Below are 14,907 nucleotides of genomic sequence, written 5' to 3' on the forward strand. Positions count from 1 at the left end.
TCGCACCTTGGCACTTTTTTTTGGACGAAGTGCCATAAGATTGCATTTTTCAACTCTCCGAAAAAAAACGAGTCAGAAACTCTCCCATTTTCTCGCTCACTCAGCACTTGGAATTATTTTGGTAAGGTCGCCCCCATTGATTTTTTTTTAAAAAAAGGAGCACCTGGCCACTGTTGTAAGTTGACATATTGGCCTTGGTTTTCTGAGTATAAAGCCAACAGCAACCCATTAGGTGGGTGCGTTCCTTACAGTTACAACCAGCTACTTGGTATATTGGCATGATAACAATGTAGCAGGGAGAAAGTTTTTAAAATGCTGTTAAACTAATAGCTTCTTGTGCGGTGCCCTTAAATTTATTTGTTCCAGTGGTTACCAGCACAAGTAACAGTTCTGTAATGAATGGCGCTTTACCAGAATGCTGTGTTCTCGCCAGGATACAACCCAAATTTAGAAAAAAAATGATATAAAATATACTGCTATTTATTTTCCCCCATTTTAAGTGAGCACAGTACAAATATTTCACAATCCTAGCCTTAACATTTCACTGAAATTATGGATCAAACTACTAACAAATACTGAAGCTCCAGATGAGCATTTCATGGCATACACAGTGTTGCATTCTGTAGCTTTCCGCTACAGCTATGAACGTTTTATTAAATGGGGACGCTGTCCACCAAGGGAACCAGCTAAATCATTGCTTCTGGTATAAACTGGTACAAAGAACAGTACAGTACAGGAACAGGCCCTTCGGCCCTCCAAGCCTGCGTTGATCACGTTGTACTATCTAGACCAACTACTTGTATCCCTCTATTCCCTGTCTGTTCATGTGTCTATCCAGATTAAATGTCGCTCACATATCTGCCTCAATCACCCCACTTGGCAGTGCATTCCAGGCCCCCACCACCCTCTGTGTAAAAAAACTTCCCCCGCACATCTCTATTGAACCTTTCCACCCTTACCTTGAACTTGTGCCCCCTTGTAATTGTAATTTCTGCCCTGGGAAAAAGATTCCAACTGTTCACCCTATCTATACCCCTCAAAATTTTATAAACTTCTATCAGGTCGCCCCCTCAGCCTCCATCTTTCCAGGAAGAACAATCCCAGTTTATTCAATCTCTTTTCATAGCTTATACCCTCCATACCAGGCAACATCCTGGTAAACCTTTTCTGTACTCTCTCCAAAGCCTCCATGTCCTTCTGGTAGTGTGGTGACCAGAATTGGACACAGTATTCCAAATGTGGCCTAACCAACGTTTTATACAACTGTAACATAATTTCCCAACTTTTGTACTTGATGCCCCATCCGATGAAGGCAAACATGGTACATAGGAATCTTGTTTAAACAAAAAAAACAAATTATCACAATTAAAGATTAATTCTCACCTGTCATGCTGCCCAAAGAAACGTGCATCAACTTGTCCATCCTTGTCCCGCAGAGCTTTTGCAGGCCAAAAGGGAAAGCCTTTAAGCTTAGCCCAGACAAGTGGGTGTGGGTTACTCTGTATATAAAAAAAGGAACAAGCAACAGGATGGATCTATAAATCTTGCCACACAAGAACAGAAAAATCATTTGAAGATCTCCGCAGTGCTGAACAGAAATTAGAACAGGAGTGTTGCTCATTTTCAATGCAAACAATCCCAACGGAAACAGATTAAGAACAGCAATCATTACATAACTTGTCAACGGAATACAGCAGCATCACAAAGTGCCTGTGCACCATCATTGCCCATCTTCGAGCATGGATAGTACTTTGAGAAGCAATTCAATCAACACACCCAGTATATTTACTGAGAACTGGGAACAATTTACTGGCTCTCGTCTTGAATTCAGAGTTGCTATACTTCATGGTGAGAGGGAACTGAAGTATGTGGCCCTGTTGTATTCAATCTAAATTACCGCAACAAAGTGATTGGTCTCAAAAGTGGGGTGGGAGGAAGGGGATTGGAAATTAAGCACAGCCAGCTTTTGCTTTGAAAATATTATTGGAATACTGATAAAGGTCAACTGCAAAACTCAATATTGTACTTTTTTGAAATAGACACTATATATTTTGAACACAAGGTGGCAGTATATCACAATTTCACAGTGCAGCAGCACTTCAAGAAGCAATCACCCTTTGCCTATCCCACTAGACAAAAGACAAATGACTAAATTTGCTGAAGATGGAGATTTGAAGAAGATAAATGATAGGCACAGTCTTCATGGAAGGCGGGGAATAGAAAGTAGGAAATTCACAAGCCTTGAACAAAGTTAGAAATTGGAACGCTAGCAAAAAAAGGATAATGGTTATATAGGGCAGAATCTGTGCCCTTACCTGTGAGAAGTTTGGTGGACCCATGGAGGCCTTCCCACCCTGCCAACAGTTGAGGCCCTTAAGTGGCCAATTAATGTCCATATCAGGGCCTTACCCTGATGCCGCTGGCATTAACCCAACAAATGGCTGGAGGGCTCACAAAGCAGGGAGCATGACAACCAAACCCTGGCTTATTTGCTCAATGCCGCCTGGGGATGGTGCGCGGGGGGGGGGGGGGGGGGGGTCACAAGGATGAGGTCTCTTGCTCAAATGGCACTCAATGCCATCAGGATGTTGGGGCGAGTTGTTGAAAGACAGTCCCTGTCCCTTGCTGTGAAACCCGCTCCCACCATTTTACAGAAAGCAACATAAACATCAGGACATACAAATAGGATTACGGTAGGACCAAAATATCAAGGAAACTTCCCAAATGTTAAATTAAAAACCTTAAATAGAGAAATTTGACATTCCACAAATATAAAATTAGTTTTTTGTTTATAAATAGAGTGGATTTTCAGCAATAATTGTTGCTTAGTATGCCATTAGAAGCCCAATTACACATCTCAACAAGGCATAACTTTAATCAGGCTGTGCACAGTGAGATTAAAAACTGACAGTTCGGATAAATTCAAAAGATTTTTATGGATTTCCATCTTCAAGGTCACACTCCAATGAAAAGCAAAGAATCACTGACACATACTTTCAAATTTCCACATTTAACAACACATGCGGGTGCCGGAAATGGCTGCCAGTTTCTCAATTGTAATGATGGCAAATGCCGACAATTCCACTATTATAACTACAAAATCCAGATCAATGTGTTATTGTGTGGGATATGTGAACTTCACATAATGCGTTCTGTTGAAAAGCTGACAGGCGTAACTGTTCTACCTTTCTGAATCAATTAAGACTGTTCTTCAGAAAATCCACAGGCCAATTGGAGATCAAACCGGTTTTAAGTGCAACTTCTGAAGTCAGCTGGCAGGCATGTTCAGCTGCTGGCAAGTTGTTGACTCGGTTGTGGAACTGGCTTTCTTTTCTTTTAATGCCGAAAGCCAAAGTGCACTTGGCTGCATTTTCAAACACACATGCCTGATGACTAAGATATAGCTGAATATTTCAGGGTCCTAAAAATAACTAGTACTTAACTGACAGTCAAGATTCTTAAGAACTTAGAAAACAAAAACAGAGAATTAAGCTAAAGCTCAAGTTATCAGCATTCTGCTACCATGAACACTTCGTGGAGTTTGTTATTTACAGTTTATCAGGAAACTTCAACTTACACAAGGCTCACAGAACCAGTTGTCTCTTTTCTGGCATGCTGCCAAGTAACATTCTGGACAAACTTCAATCTCATTCATCTATTTTTTTTTTAAAAAGAAAAGCATAATATGTTGGAATTACTGACTTTAATATAACCAAAGGTACAATAGACACATAAATGCGAAAAATCTGAAAGACAGAAAATGAGCAGTGTCTGAAAGAGAGAGAAGAGAACTAGATTCTTGATAAGAATCTAATAAAAAAAGGTTAGTCTAACCTTTCTCTTTCAGATGCTTAAAAGACCTGAACGATATGCCTAGCTTAAGTTTATTTATTAGTGTCACAAGTAGGCTTGTATTAACACTGCAATGAAGTTACTGTGAAAATCCTCCAGTCACCACACTCCGGCGCCTGTTCGGGTACACTGAGGGAGAATTTAGCATGGCCAATGCACCTAACCAGCACGTCTTTCGGACTGTGGGAGGAAACCAGAGCACCCGGAGGAAACCCACGCAGACACGGGAAGAATGTGCAGACTGCACACAGACAGTCACCCACCCGGGAATCAAATCCAACACTGTGAGGCAGCAGTGCTGACCACTGTGCTACCATGCTGCCCACTTATTTTGATTTCATGTTTAATACAGTATGCTTTAATACAGAGTAACACATCCTTCTGCACTGTTTTTATTACAATACTGAGGCAGAAGCTGTGTTAAGGCTATACAGCCGTCTTGTTCATACTTACTTCATGTTCGCAGATTTTAATGATCACCTTTGCTGTTGCCGTTAGTTTGTGATTGGCTGTAATACAAAAACCTATTATTGACTTTAAAAACAGAACACTGGATTGCTAACATTTCATCCAATAACAATGTTAATCTAACAACAGTGTATTGCACATTTCTACTAGTTTACTTGGCTAAGTGGCAGCACACTTGTCTCTGAATCAGAAGGTCACATCTCAAGGCCTGGCCTCGAGTCCAATCTATATGGACACTTCAGTGCAGGATTGACAGGGTGCTACATTGTCAGGAATGCCAACTTTTAGATGAGATCAACGACTTTTCTACCCGTTTGAGTAAACAAAAAATATCCCGTGGCACTTTTTCAAGGATCAGTAAGGAGGTCTCCAAATGTTTTCCTTCTTCTGGGCTGCATTATGGTGTTGAAGTTTTTCCATCATTCCTCAGACTCAGTGGTAAGAGTACCATAAAAAGACAAATTACATTTTCAAAATTACATGCGTCATAGATTAGAAATGCACACGACTAATTTACATTGCTTCCATAAAAGTACAGCTAGAAGCAAACATGGAAAACATAGCAGATTCATCAAAAACTCCTGACTTTATTGACACCCTTAAGATATCAGTGTCCATATGATTACACCAGGGCAGCAGTTTTATTGAACTGCCACTTTCAAGTAAAGTAGTTTATTTATTAGTCACAAGTAGGCTTACTTACACTGTAATGAAGTTACTGTGAAAATGCCCTAGTTGCCACACTCCGGCACCTGTTCAGGTACACTGAGGGAGAATTTAGCTTGGCCAATTCACCTAACCAGCACATTTTTTGGATTGCGGGAGGAAACCAGAGCACCCGGAGGAAACCCACGCATAGGGAGAACGTGCAAACCCGAGCCAGGAATCAAACCCAGGTCCCTGGCGCTGTGAGGCAGCAGTGCTAACCACTGTGCCACCATGCCGCCCCCAAGGAATTAAAGGAGAAAAATATAGTTCATCAGCTTAGGTGAGTTTATCTTTCAAATAGTTGAGATATATAGGGCACAAAGTTCCTTAATTTGATCCCCAATCTACATTGTTAGTTTCTCAGGGCAACACTGAATTAAACTGAACATTCCTGTGCAAAAAGAAGAAAAGAGTTTACATCCACTCAGTCATTAACCATTAATTCTTAACCCTTATTGGAAAGTGCATGTGGGGGAATTGGTGAGGACAGGATCAGATAAAGCATATTTTGCCTCTTGCAATTAATTATTCTTTATTCAACCTTTGCTGACAAGAGCAGTATTTATGGCCCATCCCTCATTGCCTTTGAGAAGGTGGTGGTGAACTGCCTTCTTGAACTGCTGTTGTCCATGTGTTGAAGGTGTTCCCACAAAACTGGTAGGTAGGGAGCTCGAAGAGTTTGACTCTGCATCAGTGAAGAAATGGGAAAATATATGCCCAAGTTAGCATGATGGGTGGATTGGAGAAGGACTTGGAAAAGATAGTGCTCTCGTGCTATTGCTGCCCTATTTCTTCTATGTGGTGGAAGTCATGGAGGTGCTGCTAAGAAGCATAGGTGAGCTGCTGCAGTAGATCCTGTAAGTAATACACTTCGCCAGTGGAGGAAATTCATTGATGGAGGGGCTCAATCAAGCAGGTTGATTTATCTTGGGTAGTGACCAGCTTCAAGAGTTATTGGAGCAGCAGGAGCATTCCATCACACTCCTCACTTACAGGCAAAGGAGAACTTGCATTCATAGTTTCTTCTTAGCTGTACAGAGTCTTTCAGAAGTTGGAAGGTGAGCCACTTGCCACAGAATAGCTAGTGATAGCATTAATATCATTGGTCCAGTTCAGTTTCTGGTCAACAGTGAACTCCAGCACATTGACCTTTGGAGACTTAGTGGTGGCTATGGTATTGAATGTCATGGGAGGCCCGCCTATGGATTCTGTCATTGAAAATGTCCGTTGTCTGTGATGCACACATTACTTGCCACCTATCAGCCAAGTCTTGCTGCTCACGGACATAGACTAGTTCTTCAGATAATGAAGCAAAGTGGAGCTGAACACTGCTTTCATCAGCAACCTGATGTTATGACGGAGGACGGATTATTAATGAAGCTGAAAATAGTTGGGCCTAGGGTGTTGCCCTGAGAAACATCCAGAACAGTGATTTGAGCTGAAAGGCTTTCATAACTACAGTAAGAAGTCTCACAACACCAGGTTAAAGTCCAACAGGTTTATTTGGTAGCACAAGCCACTAGCTTTCAGAACGCTGCCCCTTCATCAGGTAATTGCTGACCTGATTCACTTACCTGATGAAGGGGCAGCACTCCGAAAGCTAGTGGCTTGTGCTACCAAATAAACTTGTTGGACTTTAACCTGGCGTTGTGAGACTTCTTAGTGTGTTTATCCCAGTCCAATGCAGGCATCTCCACATCAAGGCTTTCATAACCACAGCCTGCTCTCTTTGTGCCAGATGAGACAACAGCCACTGGAGAGTTACCCCCCTCTCCCTATTGTCATTGACTTCAGATTTCTTTGGCCCCCATGGTACCAGACTCGTCAAAAGCCACTTAGCTGTCAAGGGCAATGACTCTGGAATACAGCTGTGTCCCTGGTTGGACCAAGTTTGTATTAAGGGTTAGAGCAGAGTGGTTCTGGCAGAACACAACCTGGGCACTGAGCACACTGCTGGTGAAAAATTGCCAATTGATAGCATTGTTAATGACTTCTTCCATCACTTTGTTAATAATTGGGAGTAAGCTGATGGGGAAGTAACTGGTTATGACGGATTTGTCCTGCTTGAGCAGACAGGACATACCTGAACAATTTGTCGTACTGTTAGGCAGACACCAGTACTGTAGGTGTACTGAGATAGATCATCTATAAGTCCTGCTAGTTCTGGAGGACAGGTCTTCAGCACCACAATTGGTATACTGTCAGGTCTGTTTCTTTTGTTACGTCCAGAGTTAATGTCACATGAAGCTAACCCAATTGGCTGAAGACTTGTATCTGTGAGCTTAGGAACCAAAGTTCAAACATGATTAGCTTGGCAAAATATCAGAAGTATCTGGCAAGGAGTCAACTTGGCATGGAAGGGAAACATGGATCGGAAGAAAAATAGGTTGACTGTACATCTGTTATCTAACAAAGTGACCCACATTTTAAACCAACATAGTTCCCCTTCAGTCAAAGAACTGTATTCATAACAGTAAAGTATACACTTGCTGGTATCTCTCACAGTCCATTTGCAGTTTCTGTGACCATAGAATCTCTACAGTGCAGAAGGAGGCCGTTCGGCCCATTGAGCCTGCACTGACAATAATCCCACCCAGGCCCTATCCTCGTAACCCCACGTATTTATCCTGCTAGTCCTCCTGACAGTAAGGGGCAATTTAGCATGGCCAATCAATCTAACCTGCACATCTTTGGACTGTGGGAGGAAACCAGAGCACCCGGAGGAAACCCATGCAGGCATGGGGAGAATGTGGAAATTCCACACAGACAGTGAACCAAGGCCGGAATTGAATCCAGGTCCTGGAGCTGTGAGGCAGCGGTGCTCACCACTGTGCCACCGTGCTGCCCTGTAATGAAGTCACTGCGAAAATCCTCTAGTCGCCACTCCGGCACCTGTTCAGGTACATGGAGGGAAAATTTAGCATGGCCATTGCACGTAACCAGCATGACTTTGGGACTGTGGGAGGAAACCGGAGCACCCAAATGAAACTCACGCAGACATGGAGAGAACGTGTAGATTCCGCACAGACGGTGACCCACACCGGGAATCGAACGGGGCCCCTGGCGCTGTGAGGCAGCTGTGCTAACCACTGTGCCACCCTGGGGTGATGCAGCTCTTTACTAGTTCAGTGGGTAAATGTTTTAGATGTGTAGCATGCCCAAAACATTCCAGACTTAACCTTTAGTTTGTACCAAGGTAGCAGATCTCAACTAGAGCACTAGTCAGGCACTATAAAACTAGGGGCGGCACGGTAGCACAGTGGTTAGCACTGCTGCTTCACAGCTCCAGGGACCTGGGTTCGATTCCCGACTTGGGTCACTGTCTGTGCGGAGTCTGCACATTCTCCTCGTGTCTGCGTGGGTTTCCTCCGGATGTTCCGGTTTCCTCCCACAGTCCAAAGATGTGCGGGTTAGGTTGATTGGCCATGCTAAAATTGCCCCTTAGTGTCCTGAGATGTGTAGGTTAGAAGGATTAGCGGGTAAATAGGGATATGAGGGTAGGGTCTGGGTGGGATTGTGGTCGGTGCAGACTCGATGGGCCAAATGGCCTCTTTCTGCACTGTAGGGTTTCTATGATTTCTAGTGTCTTCATTTTCACTTGTCAATAGAGGCTAATGGAGAGAAAAAGAAACAGCAAGTGTTCCATTCCCGATCACACTTCAGTTTTCCCTGCTAGACAATAGCCACGTGTGGACAGTGAGCAGGGACAAGGTTGGGCTTAACTGCAATGCCTTCCAATGCTGAATAGCATAATCTTCACTGTCCTTTCTCTCTCACTCATTCAGAGAAGAACCCAGAGGTTTCCCAACACCAAATAAGGAGAAAATAGTCTGTAGCAGTCAATGAATTAATATTTTGAGCATAATTTCTCCTATGGTCACATCAGCAGAACTCACTCCTTTGGTTTGGACATATTTCATACCTCATGGAGACTGGAGTGGATAAGCTACATACAATACAGTATCATAGGAGGATGTTGTTTAATAAACCAATAACCAAGCTCAGAAACGCACTTTCGATGGTGTACATTTAGGGGTCTATAAGGTAAAGTTTTTATACAAATCCACAACAGTAGTTCAAATTGAGGTAATATCTGGGATGAAAACTCCACAATATTAGAGGAAATTATACACAACATGTATAGCTACAACTACCAGAGTTTTATTAGAAAGGTGGCACAAGAACAATGGAGGGCAGGAAAGTTCCAGATGTGGTGTTCGCTTCACATATAAAAATCACATATATTCAGCCATTTTTAACAAAGTGATTTTCTGCACCTTATTTTGTGGTCATCTTTAGTTCAGTTTATGCAAATGCCAAAAGGCAAAAGGGTCAAATCTTTGAGTATATGCAACTGTAAACTTATGTTCACTTTATGATGCTGAACTTCTCAACATTACTATAGTTTTTTCAAACTTATAATTATGAATTATACCACCAATCATATAAAACCAGGGTGTCCTTTTACTACAAGTGCCCATGAAGAACTGAAGACTAGAGTAGCTTTTAGCAGTACACATTGCTTAAAATGTTAGAGGGGAGCATGTTTCCTAGTAGCACATTAAAATATTTACCACCGTTATATATGATGCAGTTGTGCAATATCCACTTGACATCAGCAAGGAAAGCCTCAGTGCAACCGTACATCTTCTTCTTGACATTCTGAAAAAAAAACAGCAATACTCACTAGTGGCAAAAAAAATGGAGGAAAAACTTGCATTTATATAGCACTGTTCACAAACATCAGCCATCCCAAAGCAATTTACAGGCAATGAAGTACTTTTGAAGTGAAGTCACTGTTGTAATATAGGAATGTGACAGCCAATATGTCCACAGCAAACTCCCATAACCAGCATGATGATAATGACCAGGTAATCTGTTTTTGTGATGTTGATTGAGGGACAAATATTGGCCAGGGCAATGAAGATAGCTCTCCTGCTCTTCTTTAAAATAATGCTGTGGGACCTTTTACATCCACCCAAGAAGGCAGATGGGGCCTTGGTTTAACATCTCATCTGAAAAATGGTATCTCTGATACTCGGTCAGTACTGCACTGGAGCATCAGCCTAGAATTTTGTGCTCAAGCCCTGGAGTGGGACTTGAATCTGGTACCTTGCAACTCAGAGGCATATGTGTCGTTTTGTATCATATGACCACCACCTTGGAGAGTTCATACAATATAAACCATCTTTGATAAGAACGAGAATAAGGCCTGGGTGGGATTGTGGTCGGTGCAGGCTCAATGAGTTGAATGGCCTCCTTCTGCACTATAGGGATTCTATGATTTGGCCTCTATGTGCTGTAGCATTTCTATGGTCTCTTCTAATATAGCTGATGTTGACAGATTGATCGAGCAGTTGATCAACAAGAACATACTTCAAATTAGCTGGGGGATTTTACCAGCTAAGAGCACAGATTTGGATAGTTACCCAGATTTTCATATCGGAAAGTGAGGCAATCCAGCCTGTGTCAAAAAAAAATGAAGCAATTTGTCTCAAGATTCTGCATTCCAAATTCTTCAAAGGGCAATAACAGCTATCATCACTCGCAACTAATAAATTAGTAAATATTTTATAAATGTCACAATTACATAAATGGTTACAAATGAGCTTCATTCACACAAACCAAAACCCAATTTAACTTGAAACCTTGTTAAATTCAATGGTTTGTCTCTCGAAAAGTAGTTTGCTTGATGGAGACGGGATGCAAATATTCCAACATGCGTGGTTCTACCCCAGAAAGCCAGTTGAAGGATACAACTCGAGCCAACCTTTACACACACGATTATATATATTTTCATGGACTGATTTTACACTTATTTATGGAGTTACAATTTGTAAACATGCACTTCCTAACCCCAATCACCATAGTTTTAGACTGTATCTACTTATAGGGTTTGTGTAAATCCCCAGTTGCTGCCTGAAATAAGTCTGCAAAGGCAGAAGACCCTTCACCAAAATTCCTTTATTTACAAACTCCAACAGCAGTGCACAGAGTGCTAGCAGTTAGCAGTCTACCTCCGGGGGTGTCAGAGGAACTGACACTCCCAGTTAAGTACAAAGCAAAGACTCCCTGATTGGCCCATCATAGAACCATAGAAAATTACAGCTCAGAAACAGGCCCTTTGGCCCTTCTTATCTGTGCCGAACCATTTTTTGCCTAGTTCCACTGACCTGCACTTGGACCATATCCCTCCACACCCCTCTCATCCATGAACCCGTCCAAGTTTTTCTTAAATGTTAAAAGTGACCCCGCATTTACCACTTTATCCGGTAGCTCATTCCACACTCCCACCACTCTCTGCGTGAAGAAGCCCCCCCTAATAATAGAACCAATTGAATCAATTGGATCCTTAAATCAGGGAGTCCATACTCCAGTAGGCCAACCTCAATGGCCTGATCGAAGTCATTACACTGCCCACTGCCTAACTACAATTAATACAGAATTAACATGCTAGGTAAAGAAGAAAATCAAATTTGAGAGAAGTCAGTGAAGTGACCTTCGATTGATGAGCAATATTGGAGAACTTTAATCAAACTAAAAGCAGCCTCCATTCATTTTTAGTGTAATTTTATTTTAATCGTCAGGGATGTTTCAGTGCCCACTGGACAAGATATAGATGTTCAGGGAAAATTTGGTTATGCAGTCAGCAGAACTTCCATGCTTCTTTACATGTGGGATAGAGGAGCAAAATGATCTCGGGGTAGTAATGTAGGTACAGAAATAAAACTAAGTAATGGAGTAAATTTCTGGATGGATAGAAGTGAGAAGTTTCCTTTAAATGTTTAAACTTTGGTCAGACATACTTAAAATACAGTACTGCATACATTCCAGTTCTTCATATTACCAAAAGGATTTAGACATATTGAGGAAGGTGCAGAAAAGACTTACAAGGATGATGTCAGAAAAGAGATTATAACCATCAGGAAAAATTAAAATAAGCAAAATTCTGCAGATGCTGAAATCGGAAACAAGAAGAGAATGTTGGAAAAACTCAGCAAGTCTGGCAGCATCTGTAAGGGGAGAAAGCAGAGTTAACGTTTTGAGTCCTTTTGACTCTTCGTCAGAATTAAAGAAAGGAGCAATGTTTTAGATGTTAAAGTGTAGCTGTGAAAGATTGCAACAAAATGTCGCCACTTTTAAGAACAAAAGACACGCGACCTGGTGTTGTAGTGTGGGTTGCGGATGGTGTTGCATTAAGACAATACATAGGATATTTTTTTTAAAGGTGGAGACGGGTCACAATCCAGAGCTGCCAAATTTAATGTTGAGTCCCGAGGGCTGAACGTGCCCAACTGGTAGATGAGATGCTGCTCCTCCAGCTTGCACTGGGCTTCGCTGGAGCACTGCAGCAGGCCAATGATGGACATGTGGGCAGGAGAGCATGATAACGAATTAAAATGGTAAGCAACAAGAAGGTTGGGGGTCATGCTTGCGGACGGAGCGAAGGCGTTCCGTAAAGTGATCACCCAGTCTGCGTTTAGCCTCCCCAATGTAGAGACGGCCACATTGGCAGCAGCAACTACAACAGACCAAATTGAAGGAAGATTAAACTGCCTGGGGCTCTTGTCAATAGAAGAGAAGGCCAAGGAGGTCTTTAAAATCATGAAGGAACTTAATACACTGATCATAGAGAAGATGTTTCACTTGTGGGGAGTTCAAAATTTGGGGTAAAATAACCTAGTCAAAAAAAAGGACTTACATATATACAGCACCTAGCTCTATAAAATATATAATAAAAAAGCCGATTTTTTAAAAAAAAGATGTGGACCTTGCAGATGTTGATGTTCAGAGAGACTTGGGTGTGGCACAGTGATTGGGGTGGCATGGTGGCACAGTAGTTAGCTCTGCTGCCTCACAGCACCAGGGACCCGGGTTCAATTCCCAGCTTGGAAATCTGTGCGGAGTTTGCACGTTCTCCCCATGTCTGCGTGGGTTTCCTCCAGGTGCTCCGGTTTCCTCCCACAGTCCAAAGATGTGCAGGTTAGGTGAATCAACCATGCCAAATTCACCCGAACAGGTGCCGGAGTGTGGCGACTAGGGGATTTTCACAGTACTTTCATTGCAGCATTATTGGAAGCCTTCTTGTGACTAATAAATAAACTTTGCTTTAACATGGGACTGCAAGTACAATAAGCAATTAGGAAGGTAAATGGCACATTACTCTTTAGTACAAGGCGATTGGAGTACAAGAATAAAGGACTGGGCAGGGTGAGACCACACCTGAAGGTGTGTGTGCAGTTTTGGTCTCCATATTCAAGGAAAGGATGCTATTGGATTGAAAGCAGTAGAACAAAGACTCACTAGCCTGGTCCCTGGAGTAAGAGAGTCATTCTATGACGGCAAGTTGAATACTTTGGGCCTGTATTGTCTGCAGTTTAGAAGAATCAGAGGTGATTTCATGGAAACATACAAGGCTTCAAAGAGGCTTTCCTGGGTAGGCACAGAGGTTGCTCCACTGTCTAGGAAACCTAAAACACAGGAGCACAGTCTCAGGATAAGGGAACAATCATTTAGGACTGAGGTGAGGAGAAATTGCAGAGGATTGTGAATCTTTGGAGTTCTCAGGATTGTGGATGCTCCAATGTTGAATATGTTGAATGCTGGGATAGACAGACTTTTGGTCTCTCAGGAGTTCAATGGATATGGGGAGCAGGTAGGAAAGTGGAGCTGAAGCCACAAGTCAGCCAAAAAAGATTTCACCAAAAGCGGCTAAAAAAAAGTGCAACTAAAACAGGTGCAGAGAATCAAAATGTTTCAACTTTCACATGAAAATTAAAAATCAGTAAAGGCTGAAAAAAAGCACCATAACATTAGGACACCTGGCCTTGACAGATAATTGAGGAAGAAATGCTACCATGTTTATGAATGTACATTATTGTCATATTCAAACCCTGCCACTGGATGGCACCGGATAGAAGCAAAGTAAACTGTTAAAAATAAAATATACAAATGTACAGAATTTTGAAGCAAGGGTGCGGTTTTAGATAAAACCTGCATGAACATAAAAATTAAAATCGGGGTGGGGGGAAAGAGGGAGGGGGCAGTGGGACAATTAGACAAATAGGAGGAATAAACAAAACAGACGAAGAATCTGGCAGCACAATGGCACAGTGGTTAGCACTGCTGCCTCACAGCGCCGGGGACCCGGGTTCAATTCCAGCTTCGGGTGACTGTTTGTGTCGAGTTTACACGTTCTCCCCGTGTCTGCGTGGGTTTCCTCCGGTTGCTGCGGCTTCCTTCCACACTCCAAAGATGTGCGGGTTAGGTGGGTTGGCCATGCTAAGTTGCCCCATAGTGTCAGAGGGACTAGCAGGGTAAATGCGTAGGGTTACAGGGATAGGGCCTGGGTGGGATTGTTGTCGGTGCAGACTCAATGGGCCGAATGACCTCCTTCTGCACTGTAGGGATTCTATGATTCTAACAACCGAAGATGAACAGAACACCGACAAGAGAGCTACTGTCCAGTAGCAACACAAACCAAAAAAGTCTCACACTCCAGACTTACCTTTTCAAGTGTGCAAATGTCCATTGGATGAAAGATATATTCGGCATAATCAGGATGTTGTTCCAATGAAACTGGTTTCTGGAAGGGCTCAGTCTGTTAAAAGGCAGCACAGAATTTTAAGAAGCAATCAGGGAAATGGTCAGTGACAAAATACATGCTCAGATAAAATATTTAAAAATAGATAAGTTTCAGTTTCCTTTCAAAACAAGAGTTTGGTTTCATTTCCTCATAAAAACTGCAACATAACTGCTCCACAATTAAGGCAAATGATGAGTCATGGCATGACAAATCCCACAAATTACTACATTTAGCACAGTTTGCTGCCCAAGTGGTGCAATGTTCTAAATGGATCGGAGTAACAATAAATAATT

General features: G+C 42.3%; 1 protein-coding gene across 25 annotated transcripts in view; it reads right to left on the minus strand.

Moving 5' to 3' along the window:
- zmynd8 (zinc finger, MYND-type containing 8) overlaps nucleotides 1-14,907 on the minus strand; it is a 96,639-nt gene that overhangs the window by 35,084 nt on the left and 46,648 nt on the right. For 13 of the 25 annotated variants that reach the window (XM_078236770.1, XM_078236759.1, XM_078236764.1 and 10 more), the window contains 5 exons: nucleotides 14,537-14,629; nucleotides 9,603-9,690; nucleotides 4,306-4,361; nucleotides 3,578-3,655; nucleotides 1,384-1,499 (listed from right to left, as the gene is read on the minus strand). In XM_078236770.1, coding sequence (XP_078092896.1) covers nucleotides 1,384-1,499; nucleotides 3,578-3,655; nucleotides 4,306-4,361; nucleotides 9,603-9,690; nucleotides 14,537-14,629 — 431 coding nt within the window. Of the gene's footprint in view, nucleotides 1-1,383; nucleotides 1,500-3,577; nucleotides 3,656-4,305; nucleotides 4,377-9,602; nucleotides 9,691-14,536; nucleotides 14,630-14,907 lie in introns of all 25 variants that reach the window. The other 12 variants (XM_078236756.1, XM_078236752.1, XM_078236767.1 and 9 more) reach the window with 2 other exon arrangements.

This window comes from Mustelus asterias, chromosome 20 (genome assembly GCF_964213995.1).
Source record: "Mustelus asterias chromosome 20, sMusAst1.hap1.1, whole genome shotgun sequence".
Classification (NCBI taxonomy): domain Eukaryota; kingdom Metazoa; phylum Chordata; class Chondrichthyes; order Carcharhiniformes; family Triakidae; genus Mustelus; species Mustelus asterias.